This window comes from Castor canadensis, chromosome 2 (genome assembly GCF_047511655.1).
Source record: "Castor canadensis chromosome 2, mCasCan1.hap1v2, whole genome shotgun sequence".
NCBI lineage: Eukaryota > Metazoa > Chordata > Mammalia > Rodentia > Castoridae > Castor > Castor canadensis.
This window is the reverse complement of record NC_133387.1, coordinates 72,670,749-72,691,167: the sequence shown is the minus strand read 5'-3', so window position 1 is coordinate 72,691,167 and position 20,419 is coordinate 72,670,749. Positions and strand designations below refer to the sequence as shown.

Below are 20,419 nucleotides of genomic sequence, written 5' to 3'. Positions count from 1 at the left end.
ACCTGCCTGTCAAGTGACCAGGGCTGAGCATCATGTTTAAGAATTCAGCTTTTACCAGTAGAACACTTTCACATAAAGGGCTGTTCTCTACAAAGGCAATTAATCTTCCTTTTCTGTTTGAAAAGGTGATATGCTTGATCTCTTGAAATGGAGAACCCACCCAGACAAGATCACAGGCTGTCTCTCTAAATTAAAAGAAATCGATGGCTCAGAGATAGTAAAGGTATATACTATTTCATTACCCCTCTTGGAAACATAGAATAAAGAACATTTGGAGGGGGAAGACAGACAATATTTCATTTATTCATTTCCTCCTTTTTTACTTAACAGTTTCTGCAAGATACACTGGATACCTTATTTGGAATTTTAGATGAAAATTCCCAAAAATATGGGTCTAAAGTATTTGATTCTTTGGTGAGTTCAAATTCACTTATATCACTTATTTTACCTGTGAATCTTGATTTTTATGAGGCTGTTTTAGAAATATGTACTTGACAATATAAGTTTGTTTTTAAAAGAACAGAAAAATTCTTGATTTTCATTTGGTTTTATGAAGCTGAATTTTCTTTTTTAGGTTCACATAATAAATTTGCTGCAAGATAGCAAATTTCATCATTTTAAGCCTGTAATGGACACTTATATTGAGAGTCACTTTGCTGGGGCACTGGCGTACCGGTAAGACCCTTTATTTTGTAATTGGTTTAGAAGCAGTTCCTTTTGAGTTTGTCTAAGCAGAAGCAGCTGCCTAGGAAATTTTTAAAAGAAGAAATGAAGCCAACCACTGGAGTAGCTCTCAAGACCTTGTCTTCCCTCCTCACACACCCTCATTTAATGGCTAGAACTTATTCTGATTAAAAGCAGGAAAAAAAGAACTTCCTGCATTCTATTCCTGAAACCTCAAAGCTTTTCTTCTCATCTCTATTTCATTGGATATTCTCTGCTCTAAAATATATGATTATTTTACTTTTGCTGTCAAGATCCCCACTTAATCACTGTACTCCTTGATGCTTATATATGTCTTGAAGAAGAAAAATACAAATGGAAAGCAACCTTTGCCTTCATACCTGTTTCAAGTTATGCATTTATTCAGCTGCCAGTATTTACTGAGTTCCTACTGCATGCCAGGTGCTACACTTTGCACTATAATGTGAAGACTCAGTCCCTGCCTACAAGCAACTTTGTTCCTGGAATCCACCCTTTCATAATAGCTGCCATTTTAACCACTCCCCCTGTTCTTCCAGCTCAGATTTATGGAGGTGAGACTAAGAGTGTATGAAAATGACATGTTTCAGCTAGTACCAGCTTTTATGTAGACTAGTAGATAATTGCCAAAAGGCAGCGGCTTCTCTCTTTTAGTCCTGTAAATAACATCTTTCTAGTCTTTAACCCTGCTTAAATACAGCCCTGGGATGCATCTGATATTCTGTCTACACATTTCAATGCTGTCGTTGCTTTTCTGCCCACGTTTCTACCTTATATTTTAGGCATGTACATGCATAATCATCTATTTTCAAGATGAGTTCAAAGAGCTCGGAATCACTTTTTTACCCACCCCCAATTCCCACCAAGTGCATGACATATACATAGTAGATAATCAAATAAGCATTTGCTCATCTTGAGTATTTCCGATAGTGACGTGTTGAGATTTTTGACTCCAGCATGAAAGGAATGAAGATACTTTTATAAGACTTGACCCACCATCAACATGATTTTTTTTGCCAAGGATGGAAATCAGGAATAGTTTTGAAAATTGGCCCCCTCAACCTAACAGTCTGGGCCCTGGTATAAGCAGGTCACTGATTTTAGCTGTAATGTCATTGGAAGCTGGAGGTCAGTAGTGTAATTTCTAACATTTCAAGTTGTCAAGGAAGGAAGATAATTTTCAGACTGTGGTTGGTCAGAAACTTACTGACATGTTCTCTCAAAAGCAGTACTCCCAGCAGCATCTACCTACTAGTGTGTCAAATATTCTTTCCTGACTAAGACAAAAATTGCCCTGTGGCCCTTTTCACAAGATAGTGCCGAAGATGAGGAGGAAGTTCCAGTCTCTCCAAAAGCACAGGCTTTAAAGGCCAAGAAGGCAGTGCTGAAAGGCATCCATAGCCACAAGGAATAGATCCACACATCACCCACCTTCTAACAACCCAAGACATCATGGCTTTGCAGCAACCCAAATACCTTTGGAAGGTACCCCAGGAGAAACAAGATGACCACTATACCATTGTCCTCTCGAACACTGAGCCTTCTGTGAGGAAGGTCAGAGACAACACACTTTTGTTCATTATGGAGGTCCAGGCAGCAAGCAGGAGATCAAACGGTTGCAAAGTAGTTCTGTGACCCTGATGTGGCCAAGGTCCATGAATACCCTGATCAGCCCCAATGGGGAGAAGTCATGTGTTCGACTGGCTCCTGATTATCATGTTTTGGATGTTGACCACAAAATTGGGATTATCTAAACTGAGTCAAGCACACTAACAATAAATTTTTTACAACTAAAAAAAAAGAAGAAGAAATTACTGTGTGAACTGTTTCTTAGAAATTAAAATGTGTTCAGATTTCAAGGTTAAAAGATGGTACTTTTAAAAAGATTTTTTGATTTTTGTTACTTAAGAAAACAACTTTGCTCTTCTAGAAATGTTCCTTCAAAGGCCCACTTTGGCAGTAACCCTTGTCCTTCTCATGGGTCAGAGAGCTGCTTAATAAATCCATGGAGGTGGTGGCTTGGTCTGGGGCAGTGTTGCCTTCATCGGTCCCCTTACCAATGGTAATCCACCCAGCTGGTCGCATGGTCAGAGAAGAAATCCCAGTTAGCACTTGTCCAAGATTGACCGTGACAGTCATACTTCTAGGCACTTGCTTGCCCAGAGTCCTCTTCTAAACTACCTGTCTTCACTCATTTGGGAACAATGCCAGAAACAGGAGACTTGGTGGAATGAATATTCACCCACCTTCATCCAGATCGAGGGGAATCTCAATGGGAGGCAGTGTTGTTTCTGTCTTTTAAGTTTTTGAAAGGGGGACTGATGTTGATTGCAGATTTAGTAACGTTATTACATAGCAAATTAACAGTAAAATATGAGAATTTATGGATAGAGAAGCTTCCTCATGATAAATATAACTGTCAGATTTGCTGGCATTTCATTGAAAATTAAAATAATTCTATATTCTGGACATTTCTCCCTGTATTTTAGAGATCTCATCAAAGTGCTTAAGTGGTATGTGGACAGGATAACAGAAGCAGAGCGGCAAGAGCATATCCAGGAGGTGCTGAAGGTAACAGCAATGCTGTTGAGAATAGACAGTGTCTAACAAAGCTGTTGCGTGGTGATGCTTAAACTAATCGGTTTCCTCTGCACAGACAGTAATTGCTGATGATACATTACTGACATTCCAATTCAAGGATCTTAATCAGTTTATGGGTGCTCCCGAGCTGATGAAATTTGACAGGGTCTTTGCCAGGCTCATCCACTGGAACCTGCTCAGATTGAATCCTTGCTCCCCTGGGCTCCAGAGCACTTGAAGCTCAGGACTGTCAGGAGAAGGAGGTCTGTAGATGAAGTCTGCAGATGGGCAGTTTAGCTTAGAAGTTCCTGGCTCTTGCTCCCATTCACAGAGACCATCGGAGACCATTTGTCTTCACTTTTAAGAGAGAATAGGGTGACCTCGCAGGGATCACAAGAAGGAAACCCAGGTTTTCTTGGGTCTCTATTTGCTGGGCCCTATATGCTCAGTTATATATGGAGATGCTAATGCCTGGGTACAAGTTTTTAAGGAGATCATCCAGGTGCAGCCCTGGTAGTCTTCTGATTCCTAGTGTGTATTGTGTGGTGTCAGTAGGTAAACATAGATAGTGAATGTATTTTATAAAACAAGAATTTTGTTTATTATAAATTTATCATTTTGGTCTGCTTGAAGGTAAAGGGCTAAGTGGTAAAAGTATCTACCAAAGCACAATCACTTTTGAAAAACAGTTATCTCTTCATGACTAAATTAAAATGGTCATCTAAGGATCAAAAATATTCAGTGTTCATGACTCTTCAGACTTTTAAGTTTTCTAGACATTTTTCTCTTTAGGCATCAAAGAAAAATGACTCTTCCCTGTACAATTAAATACCTTCAAAAGTCTTTCAGGGCCTTAGTGTTTTAAATCAATAATTTAAAAGTCTAACACTGTACCATGATTTTTATGTTGTATCACTGTTACATAATACTCTTGGCCTCCTTTGAAGCTAACATTAGAAAAATTTTGGTTTCAGGCACAAGAATACATTTTTAAGTACATAGTTCAGTCCCGAAGGCTGTTTTCCCTTGCCACCGGTGGGCAAAATGAAGACGAATTCCGCTGCTGCATTCAGGAGCTCCTTATGTCAGTCCGTTTCTTTCTTTCACAAGAAAGCAAGGGTTCTGGAGCATTATCTCAGTCACAGGTAATTTTCTTCCTTCTCTTCTGGAGAAGAAAACTCTGAATGCCATCTGTTTATCTCAACACAGTAACATCATTGTCTTCTCCATCAGAAATCCATAGCTCCCATTTATATTTGTAGATTAAGCTTCATTGTGAATAGACTTTTTTAAAATCCCACAGCTCTCTAAGTACCGGCTGATCAGAAGTAGGGTGCCTTTCCCAAAATCTTGCTCTCTAATGTCCTTCTTCCGGTTACTGGAACACATAATGGTGCCTGGACTCTATCACAATCAGCCTTGGGAAGGAATTTCACTAGAGCCCATCTGTTGTGGTTCTTTTCCCCAAGCTTCACACTTCATTTTAATCCAGCAGCCTGGGATTCATTACATTGGACTCTGCTAAACTCCATGTTGTTTTGTTTTATTTAACTTGACTGTGATCACCCTGGAACTGATCTTATAAGACCAGTACCGAGCCAATGCTGCCAAAATCTATTACCAGGAGTAGTCCAGTTTTTTATTATTATTATTATTTTGTTTGTTTGTCTTAAGAATAGGATCCATCACCTTCCAAATAGCATGCCCTTATACATTTATTTTCTGAATATCTTTTTCTATACTTTCTTAATCTTTCTTGCATACTTTTAATTCAAAGGACTTACTTAAAAGCCTGTCAGATGGAAAAGCAGCCTCTCGAGACTTATAATCCTTGAGACTAGGACTTAAAAATGAGAGATTTGACCAGATCTTCTTAACAGTGTTGATATTTGGTGCCATGTGCATTTGAAAGGCATAATGTACAATGCCAAAACACCAGAAATGTACCAGTCCTCTGATAGAAGTGCTGTATTTGTCCTGATTGTTTGGGTGCTATTCTTGTCACTCTCTTCTTTACAGATGGGGGCTCATCTTTCATCTGGGCAAGGATGCAACCTGCGCTCTTTTAAATGTGATTTTGGCCTCCGTAGTCAACAGTTCAATCACTGTGCCTTAGGAACTTGCCAGAGACCTCAATATCAATTTCCCCTAGCCAAACCCTACTCTCTGCAGTTGATATTTGAGAAAGATAATACAATAGGCTAACCATGTATTTCTTAGAGTTTCCAGAATTTGCTGTTTTTACAAAAGTGACCTCGTAATTTGGGTTTTCATTCTGAGATTTGTCTTTTTAATGTTTATCAGTTACAGAAACAAAATTTGCCTAAAATATTTTCTTAAGAATAACTTTAAGTCATGGTTTCTCACTTCCTAAAGATTGAAGAAACTTTTTTTCCTCCTTCAAAACTACAGAAATATTTCTTTACCTTAGTTGTATTTCCCCTGAATCCTAATGATCCCACTAAGGTGACTGGCTACAGTGGTACTGCATGTACAGCAGCTGTGTTGTTTCTGCAGAAACTGATTTCCAGTGCTCTTGGTTCTTGAAGGTCTATCCTACTATCAAGTTTGAGATGCAATATTAACACCTTCAAAGAACCATATTTGATTTCTTTTGCCCTTAGTGTTTAATCAAGAAATAATGTATAAAATGTGTATAATTTAATAACTTTGTAAATTGTAAAGTCATAATTATTTTGTTCAGTATAATTTACTTATAAATTTTGATGTGATCACTTTATTTTTAGTTTGATGCTAAGAAGTTCACACAAAATGATAGAGTGGTAGGTTTTCTTTATTAGATGAGAACAGTGCCCTCTGTATTTTGGGAGGAAGGTGAATGAAGCATTTCTTCCCTCTTGACCCCACACTGCTCTTTAAAAAGCAGGATGTCGCTAGCTTGATTGGCCCAGTGTTACTTTACTATAATAAATGACCATAGTTTGATCTCTTTAAGCAGTGCTCATTAACTAGGTTGCAGTTCTGTAGGTCAGAAGTATAGACAGGCTTGGCTGAGTTTTTTGCTGAAGGTCTTCCAAAACTAAAATGATAACTTTTCTGGAGGCATTGGAGAATATGCTCTCAGGATCCTTCAGGCTGTTGGCACAAATCTTTTTCCTTATGTTTGTAAGACTGAGGTCCCCATTTTCTTGATGGCTATGACCTGGGGCCAGGAACATGGAAGATGCTTTCATCTTCTGGAGTCCATTTACTTTCCCTGACATAAATGGCTACTCCATCTTCAGAGCCAGGAACTGTATGTAAAATCCTTCCTGTGCTTTGAATCTCCCCTTCTGCTACCAGCCAACAAAAACTCTATTTTAAAGGTTTATGATTAGGTTAGGCCCACCTGTACAGTCTCCATATTTTGAGGTCAAATGATCAGTAATTTTCATTATATCTGTAGAATCCCTCTTACCATATAATGTAATCTAATCATAAGAACACAAGAGTCACATGACAAAAGTCATGAGGGTCATTTTAGAATTCTGTCTAATACATCCAGAGGCAAGAATACTCAGCAGCCCAGGTTTTACTGTTAGGCTACATTAAAGGCAGAAAGCAAGTTTCCATGCTCCATTTTGCATTTTTTCCACATGGGCTACAACTCAGAGCAAATCCTGCTTCCTGGAGGTAGAGGAGATATTCCAGCAGTCTGTCAGGTTAAGGCTTTCTGTAAACTCTTAGTAATTATTTTTCCCTATTTGTCCTGGCTACCAGGAAGGTCAAAATTAAATTGTACTTTTATTTTCATTTGCATTAATAACCCTTAGCTTACCCTAGTGCAACCGTCTTTCTGCTCTTGTTATAAAGTCCTTGTTTCCTTATTCTTTTTAATTGTCTTATTATATATGTATCTTACCCTGCAGGCACACATTCAGATACTTTTTTTGTGTGTGTGGTACTTGAGCTTGAACTCAGGACCTCACGCTTGCTAGGCAGGCACACCTGAGCCACTCCACCAGCCTTTTTTTGTATTAGGTACTTCTTGAGATATGGTCGCTCAAACTATTTGCTCAGGCTAGTTTCGAACCGCACTCCTCCCTGATCTTTGCCTGATGACTAACTAGGATTTCAGGCATGAGCCACCAGTACCCAGCTCAAATGGTTTTTTGAAGGGGTATAAATAAAGAAGTAAGGGATAAATTAAGGGATACCTGAGGAAGATCAAATTACTTGACTTTTCATCAATCATAAAGCTAGACTTGTTTTATTTCAATTTATTTATTTGATTTTACTTCATTTGTATGACTCGGCTCTTTGCAGAGTACAATGGAGATTATGTAAATTTTTTCTTAACAGGAAATACCAAGTTACTGATTTTAATATATTCAAGTAAATTTATAATTTTAGGAGCAAGAGTGAATTTTTATTTAGAAAAAGAAAGAAATCACAATAAAATTTACTTAAAATTTTGGAAGTTTTATTAACTGCTATTTTATTAACTATTCAGAAAAGTAATATTTTTATTTTATTTATTTATTTATTTATTTATTTATTTTATGAGTCAGAGTTGTTCATGATTTACTCTGTGCCACTCATTCAACAAATGTTATTTGAATGTCTTCCAATACCCAGCTAACTTTCTGGTTTTTTTTTTTTTTTCTTTTATTCATATGTGCATACAATGTTTGGGTCATTTCTCTCCCCTTCCCCCCACATCCTCTCTTACCCCTAGTATTTTTATTGACTAACTCCTTGATAGTTATATACACATGGCTTCTGTAATGGATTCTATACCACATTTTACTTTTTTTTTTTTATGTTTTAAAGCATTTTTTATTATATTATTGTTGTATTGGGAGCACATTGTGACATTTACATAAGTTCTTATATAAATCATAGTTAAATTCACCCCTCCATCATTTTCCTTTATCTCCCCTCCCCTATTCCTAAAATAGTTTCAACAGGTGTCATTTTTACATTTGCATACATGAGTACAGAATTTTTCCACCATATTAACCCTCCTACATCCTTTCCTTATATCCTCCCCTCTCCCACTGGTACCAACCCCTAGATAGGACCTGTTTTGCTTTCCTGTTCTCCATTTTAGAAAAAAAAGACATTTTTGTTTGTATAAGATAGCTATACAGGGAGCTTCATTGTGACATTTCCGTGTATGTATGTATTATAACCCAAATTGGTTCATCTCCTCTATTTTCCTCCTTTCTACCTTAAGTTCCCTTCTTATGGTGATTTCAATAGGTTTAAAAATTCTATATTCATTCTTGTATAGAGAGCACATCAATCATATTCACCTTCTTAACTTCCTCTTTTTACCCTCCCTCTCTTGTTAGTGCCCTCCCCTTTGCCTGACCTGTTTTTCATAATATTCTCATATTAGTATTGTGTCTGTATTCCATATTCTCTCCCACATTTTATTTTTTTTTCTTATCTTCATTTTTTTTTCCTTTTTCTTTTATTATTCATATGTGCATACAAGGCTTGGTTCATTTCTCCCCCCTGCCCCCACCCCCTCCCTTACCACCCAGTCTGCCCCCTCCCTCTCCCCCCCCCCAATACCCAGCAGAAACTATTTTGCCCTTATTTCTAATTTTGTTGTAGAGAGAGTATAAGCAATAATAGGAAGGAACAAGGGTTTTTGCTGGTTGAGATAAGGATAGCTATACAGGGCATTGACTCACATTGATTTCCTGTGCATGTGTGTTACCTTCTAGGTTAATTCTTCTTGAACTAACCTTTTCTCTAGTACCTGTTCCCCTTTTCCTATTGGCCTCAGTTGCTTTAAGGTATCTGCTTTAGTTTCTCTGCATTGAGGTCAACAAATGCTAGCTAATTTTTTAGGTGTCTTACCTATCCTCACCCCTCCCTTGTATGCTCTCGCTTTTATCATGTGCTCATAGTCCAATCCCCTTGTTGTGTTTGCCCTTGATCTAATGTCCACATATGAGGGAGAACATACGATTTTTGGTCTTTTGGGCCAGGCTAACCTCACTCAGAATGATGTTCTCCAATTCCATCCATTTACCAGTGAATGATAACATTTCGTTCTTCTTCATGGCTGCATAGAATTCCATTGTGTATAGATACCACATTTTCTTAATCCATTCGTCAGTGCTGGGGCATCTTGGCTGTTTCCATAACTTGGCTATTGTGAATAGTGCCGCAATAAACATGGGTGTGCAAGTGCCTCTGGAGTAACAGTCTTTTGGGTATATCCCCAAGAGTGGTATTACTGGATCAAATGGTAGATCGATGTCTAGCTTTTTAAGTAGCCTCCAAATTGTTTTCCAGAGTGGTTGTACTAGTCTACATTCCCACCAACAGTGTAAGAGGGTTCCTTTTTCCCCCGCATCCTCACCAACACCTGTTGGTGGTGTTGCTGATGATGGCTATTCTAACAGGGGTGAGGTGGAATCTTAGTGTGGTTTTAATTTGCATTTCCTTTATTGCTAGAGATGGTGAGCACTTTTTCATGTGTTTTCTAGCCATTTGAATCTCTTCTTTTGAGAAAGTTCTGTTTAGTTCACTTGCCCATTTCTTTATTGGTTCATTAGTTTGGGGAGAATTTAGTTTTTTAAGTTCCCTATATATTCTGGTTATCAGTACTTTGTCTGATGTATAATTGGCAAATATTTTCTCCCACTCTGTGGGTGTTCTCTTCAGTTTAGAGACCATTTCTTTTGATGAACAGAAGCTTTTTAGCTTTATGAGGTCCCATTTATCTATGCTATCTCTTAGTTGCTGTGCTGCTGGGGTGTCATTGAGAAAGTTCTTACCTATACCTACTAACTCCAGAGTATTTCCTACTCTTTCCTGTATCAACTTTAGAGTTTGGGGTCTGATATTAAGATCCTTGATCCATTTTGAGTTAATCTTGGTATAGGGTGATATACATGGGTCTAGTTTCAGTTTTTTGCAGACTGCTAACCAGTTTTCCCAGCAGTTTTTGTTGAAGAGGCTGTTATTTCTCCATCGTATATTTTTAGCTCCTTTGTCAAAGATAAGTTGCTTATAGTTGTGTGGCTTCATATCTGGGTCCTCTATTCTGTTCCACTGGTCTTCATGTCTGTTTTTGTGCCAGTACCATGCTGTTTTTATTGTTATTGCTTTGTAATATAGTTTGAAGTCAGGTATTGTGATACCTCCTGCATTGTTCTTTTGACTGAGTATTGCCTTGACTATTCGTGGCCTCTTGTGTTTCCATATAAATTTAACAATAGATTTTTCAATCTCTTTAATGAATGTCATTGGAATTTTGATGGGAATTGCATTAAACATGTAGATTACTTTTGGGAGTATCGACATTTTTACTATGTTGATTCTACCAATCCATGAGCATGGGAGATCTCTCCACTTTCTCTAGTCTTCCTCAATCTCTTTCTTCAGAAGTGTATAGTTTTCCTTGTAGAGGTCTTTCACATCTTTTGTTAGGTTTACACCTAGGTATTTGATTTTGTTTGAGGCTATTGTAAATGGAATTGTTTTCATACATTCTTTTTCCATTTGCTCATTGTTAGTGTATAGAAATGCTAATGATTTTTCTATGTTGATTTTATATCCTGCTACCTTGCTATAGCTATTGATGATGGCTAGAAGCTTCTGAGTAGAGTTTTTTGGGTCTTTAAGGTATAGGATCATGTCATCTGCAAATAGGGATATTTTGACACTTTCTTTACCTATTTGTATTCCTTTCATTCCTTCTTCTTGCCTAATTGCTCTGGCTAGGAATTCCAGTACTATGTTGAATAGGAGTGGAGATAGTGGGCATCCTTGTCTGGTTCCTGATTTTAGAGGGAATGGTTTCAGTTTTTCTCCGTTAAGTATAATGCTGGCTGTAGGTTTGTCATATATAGCTTTTATAATGTTGTCTCTCCCACATTTTAAATCTAGTTTTTCAGAGCCAAGATGTATAACTTAACTATAACACCTCACACATTGTTTAGCTGTAGCATCAAAGAACAGATTTTGCCTCTTCTAGATGTTTTTGCTGAAGTCCTTGAATTTGAATTTGGCCCATGTTTGAATCTTGTCGCCTCCACCTGCTTTCCCATGGCATGGGATCTTCATGGGTAAGCCAGATAGCACTTGAGTCTCCATATATTATAAACACAGCTCCCATCCCCGCTGGGTAGAGTTGCACTGATTGATGCCTTCTTCCCTTGTCCTCCTTTTATAGAATTCCAAGGGCAGAGTTTGTTTGTTTTCATGGTACAATCTTAATCTGATATTTGAAGTACCCCATGCTTAGGATTTCATAGTAGTTTCTATTTTTCCATAAAAAAAATGATGTCAGGTTTGTTTCCATAAAAAATTGTTCATAGTCTTCAGTGTACCCCCTAGTACAACAATCAAAAAAAAGAAAACCGATCAAAATTTTTTTTAAACACCCACAATATTTAAAGAAACCACCCTCCAATGTTGTTCATAGTCTTAATACACATTTCTTATTTTATAACAGGTCTTAAAGCAATGTAAGGGATTATCCCAATGGTCGTTTTACTTTTCAGGTGGTGAAACTAAAGCCTAGGGGACTAAAATTGCACTTTCAGTCACAACGCTGATGAGGAGTAAAGCTAAGACTACATGTAACCTAGGTCTTCCATTGTCCTGTCCTTTGTTTTCTCTTAAATCACAAATCAAGTGCTTTAGGGAATTCATGTGTTTGGTTTCTTAAAGAAAACTGAGATTTAAATGAGCAGTTCAGAAAGTCTTTGCCAAAAGATGTGAAACCTCACTGGCCACAGCCACATCTTGGTTGAGCATTCTTTCTGTTCAGTCATGCTGCATTTTGCTGAATCCTTGGCACTTTTGCCAGCCATGTTGCTAATGTCACTGATTTTCCAGAATTTCCCAGCTTTGATCAGTTGTTTCTTTGCACATTTCTAAGAACGTTCCTATTCTGCCACATATCTTTTTGTGTCATGTTTAAATTTTTGCCCTTTTAGCTGCTGGTACAGAAACATTTTATATTCATTTTCCTTCTATTTAAAAATACTTGTCACAGTCCTTAAACTCAATGGCATTTTATAGCTTATTTATTGTGGCATAACTGGCAGTTGATTTGAATTTCTTCTTTTAAGGCTGTGTTCCTGAGCTCCTTCCCAGCTGTGTACTCAGAACTGTTGAAGCTCTTTGATGTCCGGGAAGTAGCCAACTTGGTGCAGGACACTCTGGGAAGCCTGCCGACCATCATGCACGTGGACGACTCTCTCCAGGCAGTCAAGCTGCAGTGCATTGGCAAAACTGTGGAGAGCCAGCTCTACACCAACCCAGGTAGGGTGCAGGGCTCCTGTATAAAAAAAGCCACTATCTACATTAGAAAGTTTGCAAAGTACTTTCTCAAAAAATTGTAATTTGGATCGCAAATTTATTCAGTAGTGTAATATAAAATCGTGGTTATTAAGATGTTATTTCTGGAAAGAATGAGGCAGGCACAGTGGCACCCACTGGTAGTCCTAGCTACTCAGGAGGCTGAGCTAGGATGATCGTGTAAGCACAGGAGGGCAGGAACAGCCTGGGCAACATAGTAAGATTCCATCCCCAGGAATCCAACACTTTCCGTCAGAGATGCTTACCAGCACCTGACATGGCCCTTGTTTGTTTGTCTCTTGTTTTTACTAAGTTTTTGATATTTTTAATTTGTATTCTGAAACTGAAAGTTTTGGGTACTGTTGTTTTTTATTTTATCCCAACAGCAAATAATCAGTTATTAAAGTGATTTTGTCCCATTACTCCTTTATTTCATCTATTTTTTTCCTAAAGAAAATAATAAAGTATCCACCTCATTTTAAAGTTTATTTAAAGAAGTTTGCATCAGCCTTATCAAATAACGTCTAACTTTTTTTAAAGATAGATTCTATCAGGAATTATTTTTTCATATGATTATGTATGTGTGGGTATAATTTTTTTGAAATAGAATTTCAAACATGCTAAACAAACTTTTTTACATTATTTTATCATAAAACATTTTAACACACAGACAGAAATAGAGCATAACAGGGGACAGGTGTGGTGGAGCATATCTGTAATCCCAGCTATCCTAAGGCAGAGATTGTGAGGATTTCAGTTTGAGGCCAGCCTGGGCAAAAAATTAGCAAGACTCCATCTCAACAAACTGGATATGGTAATTCATCTCTGTAATCCCAGCTGTGTGAAGGGAGTAGGTAGGAGGATCATGGTCCAACGTTGGCCCAGACAAAAATGCAAGTCCCTATCTGAAAAATAACTAAAGGAAAAAAGGGCTGGGGAAGTGGTTTATTTGGTAGTATACTTGCCTAGCAAGTTGAGGATAAAACAAGCAGGCCCTGACTTCAAACCCCACTACCACCAAAAACAAATACTAGAAAACATATTATGAGTAAGTCAACAGATCTCAGCATTATCAGGTATTTGCTTTAGCTCTTTTATTAAAAACTTCATCACTGATGTCCTCAAAGTCCTCCAGCCTCTGTTACTTTCTTCATAAAATTTCCAGAATATTGGAGATTTTGGTTCCTATTTTCTATGCCTTCTTTTCAAAAGTATAAAATGGGTTGTATTATTTTTCATCTTTCCCATTTTTTTTGTTTTGTTTTTATGTGAGGATACATTTTATATCATTCTTTGGAGTGCTTTTTTTGACTAATATAAAGCTTATAATTTTCCATGCCACTAGTTATAGCTCTAGTTCATTCCTTTTCATTATTGCATAATATTCTGCTGAATGAATCTGTCATGATTGATTTATTTTTTCTCCTGTTTAATGGACTTTTGTCATGTTTCTAATTTCTGGCTGAAATCAATAATTCTTTAGTCAATGTAAAAGAAAGTTCAAATTTTGATTTTTTTTTTTCCCAACTGAAATAAATCTCAGGCTAGAAAAAATATGTTTCTTGTAGTGATTTTCAAACTTTGCTCCTCAGAACCTTAGTGGTTCTGTTGTAGCAGTCAAGGGCTCTTCCAGCATTGGGAGTGGGAGTGTCACGTGGATGGGTACCCAGCCTAGCACAACTCTACTTTCACCAAACTAAAGAAAGTTCACTCTTGTCTCAAAAGAATTGGTGATTTCTACCATGTTTCTCCCACAGTGACCAGATAATTCTTTGTTAGGTTAAAGTGTTACTCCAAAAGAGCAATTTGGGTAATCAAAATTGGCTTCAAATGTAAGGAAATTATTGGGTGGGGGATTTGTCAATTGTATGCTCTTGAGAGATGTGCTCTGTCCTTTTGATTCCTGGCACTCAGTAGTCAGTAGGGAAATCCAGACTAGAAAGAGTATAAGGAGAAGAGACTGCTACCACCCAAGAATAAAAATATTGGGCCATTGTGGGAGTTGGTGAGAATGTTTATTCGGGTCAGGGATGGAAGGACTCATGAGACCAGGAGAGAAGAACCCTGCAGCGTCTGTGCCAAGACCCTGGAGGAGGAGCTCAGAGTCAATGTTGGAAGGTGCTGGTTGACATGGTGGCCTGCAGGAGAAGGAGATGAAAACCCTGCCTGCTCATGTTATGTGGTATATCCCCTTGGAGGGTAATTGTGGAAAAGCAAAAGCAGTCCACAGTCAACATGAAAGGAAAGGCTTTTCTCACTGTTTCAGCAGGATGGGGCCCAGCTTGGTGCTCATTGACTCATTTATGAAAACAGAGACTAACCATAGAAAAGGCAGGAAGGAGACTGTCTTCATGGAGAAGAGCAGGAAGAGTCCCTGGGAGTCCTCTGAGACTCAGACTACCTTCATTTAAATCGTGTGGGACTGCAGTGGTGTTCTGGGAACCTGGAAAATGTCCCTAGTGACTCTGAAGTTCTAAGTGAGTAACCATGCACTTAAGGTCTGGACAGGCATATCTGTGTTGTGTTCATGGAAGAGGTGATGTTAAAAGGAAAATAACATGTGCACTACAAATAGCTAGCCCCACAAATGGTATTAAAGAGTAAGACTGTGCTTAGGAAAAAGACAACATAACACTCTTGTCAGCAAGGGCATGGTGGGGATGCAAAGAACCAGAGCACAAGTCCAGGCAAATGCAAGACAACTCTTGACCAATCAAACACGACAAAACAAAACACACAATTCTTAACAGAGAAAAGATTTTTTTTTAATTTGTGATTGGGTGCTCAGTTTCTCCAGAGTGACCTATATTCAAAAGAATAGGTTAAAACATTTCTTTTACTATAAACATAAAAAAAAAAAACTAATAGTGGGGCTGGGCATGTGGCTCAAGTGGTAGAGCATCTGCCTAACAACTGCAGGTTCCAGAGTTCAAACCCCGGTACCACCAAAACAACAACAACAAAAAAGAATAGCATCACCAAAATAAGGTTCATGGGTTTGAGATAGTTGTGGTGTAGCTTCCCATCACTGCTATAGCAACAACCACAAATTTAGTGGCTTTCCTTGACACAAACTTGCCTTCCACATCTGTAGAGCAGAAATCCAAAATGTTTGTCACTGAACTCCAGGTATTGCCAAAGCTGTACTTCTTTCTGAGCAGTCTAGAGAACATTCACTGTCTTTAGAGAGGCCTCCTATACTCCTTTGCTTGTGGCCCCTTCCTTATCTTCAAGCATCTTCACATCACTCTCTGACTCTGATTCTCTTGTCGCTTTTATGTATAAGGACCTTTGTGTTTACACTGAGCCCATCTCAAGGTCCTTATCTCAATTATACCTGCAAAGTCTCTTTTGCCATAATATAACTCACAGGTTCTGGGGTATTGAGACATGGACAAATTTGGAGACAATTATGCTGACTTCCACATGTGGATAGAAGAAGCAGATTCAAAACTAAAGGTACTAATAGTACTAAAGGCGCTAAAAGTAGCACCAAAACAGTGAGTGAGGTAATGTCAATGTCATCGTAGATTTGAGCCAGGTGAGGAACTGTTCAGCAGCTTCACAACCGGACAGACCAGGCAGGAGAACTGAATTCCCCACTTAGTGATACCTCAAGGTCAGAATCTAGAGCATCTGACCAAAACGGAAGGATGTAGCTAACATGTGGACTCTAAGTAATTGGTTTTCAATGTCTAAATCAGCAGGGGTCGGTTATTAAAAATTGGCAACTCATTTTTCTCTTTCTCCCCCAGAGTTTATTCTTCCTGTTTTCTGAAAGGGACTAAAAAATTTTGGATAAGACAGCTTTGGCAATAACAACAACAACAAAAAAAGTGGCGTGATTCGTAGAGGTTGAGGAGAAAGAACAAAGTAAGGAGGCTAAGATCTGAGAGGAGTTCAGGGCACACTTGTATGAGTCTTCTAGACTCTGCTAAAGCTGGTTTGACATTTGTTGTGCATTTGTTTCCATTTCTTGACTCTTGATGACTTGTTTAACAGGGCTCTACAATCATTGCTTTTTCTTGCTAAGAAAAAGTTATGTATGTTTCTAGTTGGGCGTTGCTGAGCACTTGTGTTGGTCACAATCCAGGGTAGATGATAACAGTGAGCATAAAGACCTATGCACCTAGCATGTCCCGTTGCTGAGAAGAATGCTGGGGCCACTTACTTTTGCCTAGAAACTAAAAAATCAAGTAGTTTATGGTAGGACTTCTGTTTGGACATAATCAAATGTAATTTTTTTTTTCTTTTTGTAACAAAGTCCCTGGTCACCATTTGCAATTTTGTGGATTTGATACAAAGCTGCGATAGAAAATAAAGAACAGGAGAGTGGGAAGGAGGTAGACTATTAGACTATTTTTAAAGTATATTCTAGGACTTAATCCCCTGCCCCACCCTACCACCACTGATAAGGCCATAATGTAAGGGAAGGGTGTTAAGTTAGTTTTGTCTGTTAATTCAACAACTTCAAGAATAAAATCTTACTATAGTTGATGGGGGCCTAGTAACTTTTCTTTCTTAGAACTCTAGTTCATGTTTGGTTTGGTGTCAACTTTTTTATTGTGCTGCAAATGCTTACATTTCTTTCACATTTGAAAATGCCATACATTTAAGACTTTTTCTGCTAGCCACAGCTTGCAGAGTAGTAGGTGAGCCTTATAAAGACTAGTGGAGTTGTATAAATAAGAGCTTCTTTTCTCAACCAGTTATGTAGGACCATTGGGAAAGTGTGCAGACCTTAGATTTTTCAACGAGATTCCCTGTTGGTTATCTACTATAAAAAAATGTATTCTAGAAAAAATTACCTGGGACTTCAGGAAACGCTTTCGTTATAAGCCACTAATGTTTACCCCCAGTCTTTCCCCTCACCCCTTAACCACTGTTCCCTTTCAGCGTCCTTTCCCAGACTTGTCCTAAGTGAAAATGCTCAGGTCCTTCCTGGTGTCTCCTCATCCGAGGCTCTGAAATACCGCTGAAGGGTTAATAGTTTTGTAGTTGTTTAGCTCTCTACTTGGATTTTATTACAGATTTGCCCATATAATAACTGGGTTTTTGTTTTTAAGGTACTAGCTATAACTTTTTTGAGCACAGGTTCTTTTGTGTGGTTTGGTTTTGTTTGAGATAGGGTCTTGCTTTGTAGCCCAGGCTGGCCTCAAACTCACAAGCCTCCTGACTCAACCTCCCATGTGCTAGGATTACAGGTTTGCAGTACCTCACCTGACCTTTGGAAATCATTTCTACATCCTTGCCTAGGTAGGACAAAGATAAAATTAAGAGTCTTACGCAACATCTCTCCATGAGCATAGACCATATTATGAAAAATATGCATCACCAAGATTGTAGTTGACCTTGAGGATTTGATACTAAATGTCAGCTCACATATGTTGGACTACTCTCAGTTCAGTTTCCTCTTTGCTCTCTTACCAAGTTTCTGGACTTTTCAATACTGATTGGCAGTAGCCAGGACATTACCAGAGAAAGAGTGGCATGTATCTTTTCATTTCTCACATGTCACTCTTCTACATTTGCACAGATTTTCAGGGTTTGTGGAGTGGGGACAGGATGTGTGCCACAAGCAGCCGCTGCGGTTTGTGTGCTGTCAGGAATAGGTGTGTTCTTGTGCTTGGGGCAAGCACCGCAGATGGAAGCATTATAAACTAGACTATGAGCAGGTGCCACCCACTCTGATCCCATTGAAGCCATGCTCACATGAAGACAGAAATGCCAGGCTCTATTCCAGTTGCCTTCATGCTATGAGAACTCATGATGCAGCTCATTCATTCACTCAACAAATATCAATCATGATCAGGCGCCCCACAATATTATATGGGAAATATTATAATAAATTAAATAAACACAGTCTCTGCCCTTGGTCTGCTTATAAGCTAGCAAAAAAAACAGATGTCAAACAGGTAATTATGATGTGACAAGTTATGGTGGCAGTTATGAGGGAATTTGATGGGGAACCATGTGGCAGGGCAATCTGAGTGAGTCTAGAGGTGTACCCCACCCACTTAGCCTTGTGGCCTATGTGCCCACACAACTCTCAGATTTGTATTTCTAGGCCAGATCTCACCTCTGAGCTCCAAACCTCTCAGCTTCTTCCTATGGCTATCTCACCCACTCCTTAAACTCACCTTGTTTTTCTCTCTTTGCTTACTCCTCTCCATCTCTGTAGGTGCAACACCGTATGCCTAGAAACCTCAGAGTCTTTCTTGAGCATTCCCTCTCCCCTTTGCCCTTCATCTCCACCTACCACCCATGCTCTGTGTGCCTCCCTAACATCTCGCCCATCTGGCCCATCTTCCCACCCAGCTGCACCTGGCCTGCATCACATCAGTCCTTCTACCCTTACCTCCTGTGCACTGTGTCAGCAGCACCACCTTGGGAAACACACCAGATGATGCCCCTCACAGCCCTCAGTCACATCCCAATTATTCTGGTCACAAGTGATCTTCCAGGCCTGTGATCGGGCCCATTTCCTTACTGTTTTTCCTTTGTCTGGAATTCACTTTCTCCGGCTCCTCCTGAACAAAGCTGATCTCCGTGTACCTTCAGGACACTGGTTAATTCCCCTTTTCCCAAGAACTCTCTTTTCTGTGCTGTCCAGTCCATTACCATTCTCATAGTTCTATGGTTTGCTTCTTGGGTCACTCGCACAACTCTAAGTAAAGACCAAGTAAAAAATTGGATATTGCGTTGTTTCATGTCCATGTCCTTCTCCTACTCCACAAGGAAAACTCCAGAGGGCCGGGGCTTTATTTACCTTGACCATAGTTACATCTCCCACTTCCATAGCAGCGTCTGGGGCGCAGTAGATACTTGACAGATGTTTCATGAACAGAAACTTTGCACTGAAGCATGGGGTAGAGGTCAGGATGTAGCAGCAAAAGCTGCTGAAGAAATGATTGTGTTTTTTTTAAAAAAAAGAAGGAGAAGGAAGAAGGGAGGAGGAGAAAAGAAAGTCTTATTGGCAACTAAGAACGGGCATGAGTATGACAAAATAGAATAGAGGGAGGTGACTATAGAAGTCCCAGGCCAGTAGAGGGCATGGTTGACAAAAGGAAGAAATGCATTCAAACCAGTGTGTGAAAACTGCCAGCCACACACAGAGGAGACCGTCCAGAGCCCTGCACTGTAGTTTTTCTTTGTGATTTCTTTGAGTCTGAGCGTGTGCTGTCTGTACTCCAGTGTCTGAAAAGTCTGTTTACAGGATTTGCGCTGGCTTTGACTTTGGCAGTTCAGTTCCTGGTGGGTTTGGTCTGATTTCAGGCTCTCCCAGCTTCTCTGCAGCTCTGCTGCATACAAAGCTGTGGGTAGTGAGTGCCCCAACCTTCCCTACTGCTGGAGTGTCCCCCTCCAGCAGCTGCCTTGGTGTCCTGCTGATGTCCAGCCCCTGCAGACTGACAGATGCTTATGTCAAGGATACTTATCTAGAGCATGTTGATAGAGACAGCAAAGGTTTACTTCCCTCAAAATTAAGCTGAAGGAAGAACCCCACCAGGGATTCTTAGCTGCATCGCTTCCTTCCTAGTCCCATGCCTGTGGGGAATCCCTGAAGGAGCTGCCTTGATCACTCAGTGTCTACAAGCAAAGCAAAAATAAACAAGTCATCCCTTTATACAGTCACAGCCAGGAGCCAAGCATGCAGTTAGCCTTTACCTGATTACCTGAGACCAAGTTTGAGACTCTCAAGGGCAGGTTCTATTGTTGAATGTATGGAAAGTTTATGTTCGGCTGCAGGGGGTTTGGGTTTTGTGTTTTAGATTTTTGAGGGGATCCTGCTTGAGTGGTCTAGATGTCACAGTTAAAGGTAAGAATTAGCATTTCAACCAGTCAGCTTTTGGTGTTGCCTCACTGA

General features: G+C 39.2%; 1 protein-coding gene across 5 annotated transcripts in view; it reads left to right on the top strand.

Annotated features, from left to right (window-relative positions):
* Dock4 (dedicator of cytokinesis 4) overlaps positions 1 to 20,419 on the top strand; it is a 433,717-nt gene that overhangs the window by 297,367 nt on the left and 115,931 nt on the right. For all 5 annotated transcript variants that reach the window (XM_074065045.1, XM_074065044.1, XM_074065046.1 and 2 more), the window contains exons 18-23: positions 126 to 223; positions 331 to 414; positions 575 to 675; positions 3,192 to 3,273; positions 4,257 to 4,427; positions 12,327 to 12,519. In XM_074065045.1, coding sequence (XP_073921146.1) covers positions 126 to 223; positions 331 to 414; positions 575 to 675; positions 3,192 to 3,273; positions 4,257 to 4,427; positions 12,327 to 12,519 — 729 coding nt within the window. The remainder of the gene's footprint in view (positions 1 to 125; positions 224 to 330; positions 415 to 574; positions 676 to 3,191; positions 3,274 to 4,256; positions 4,428 to 12,326; positions 12,520 to 20,419) is intronic.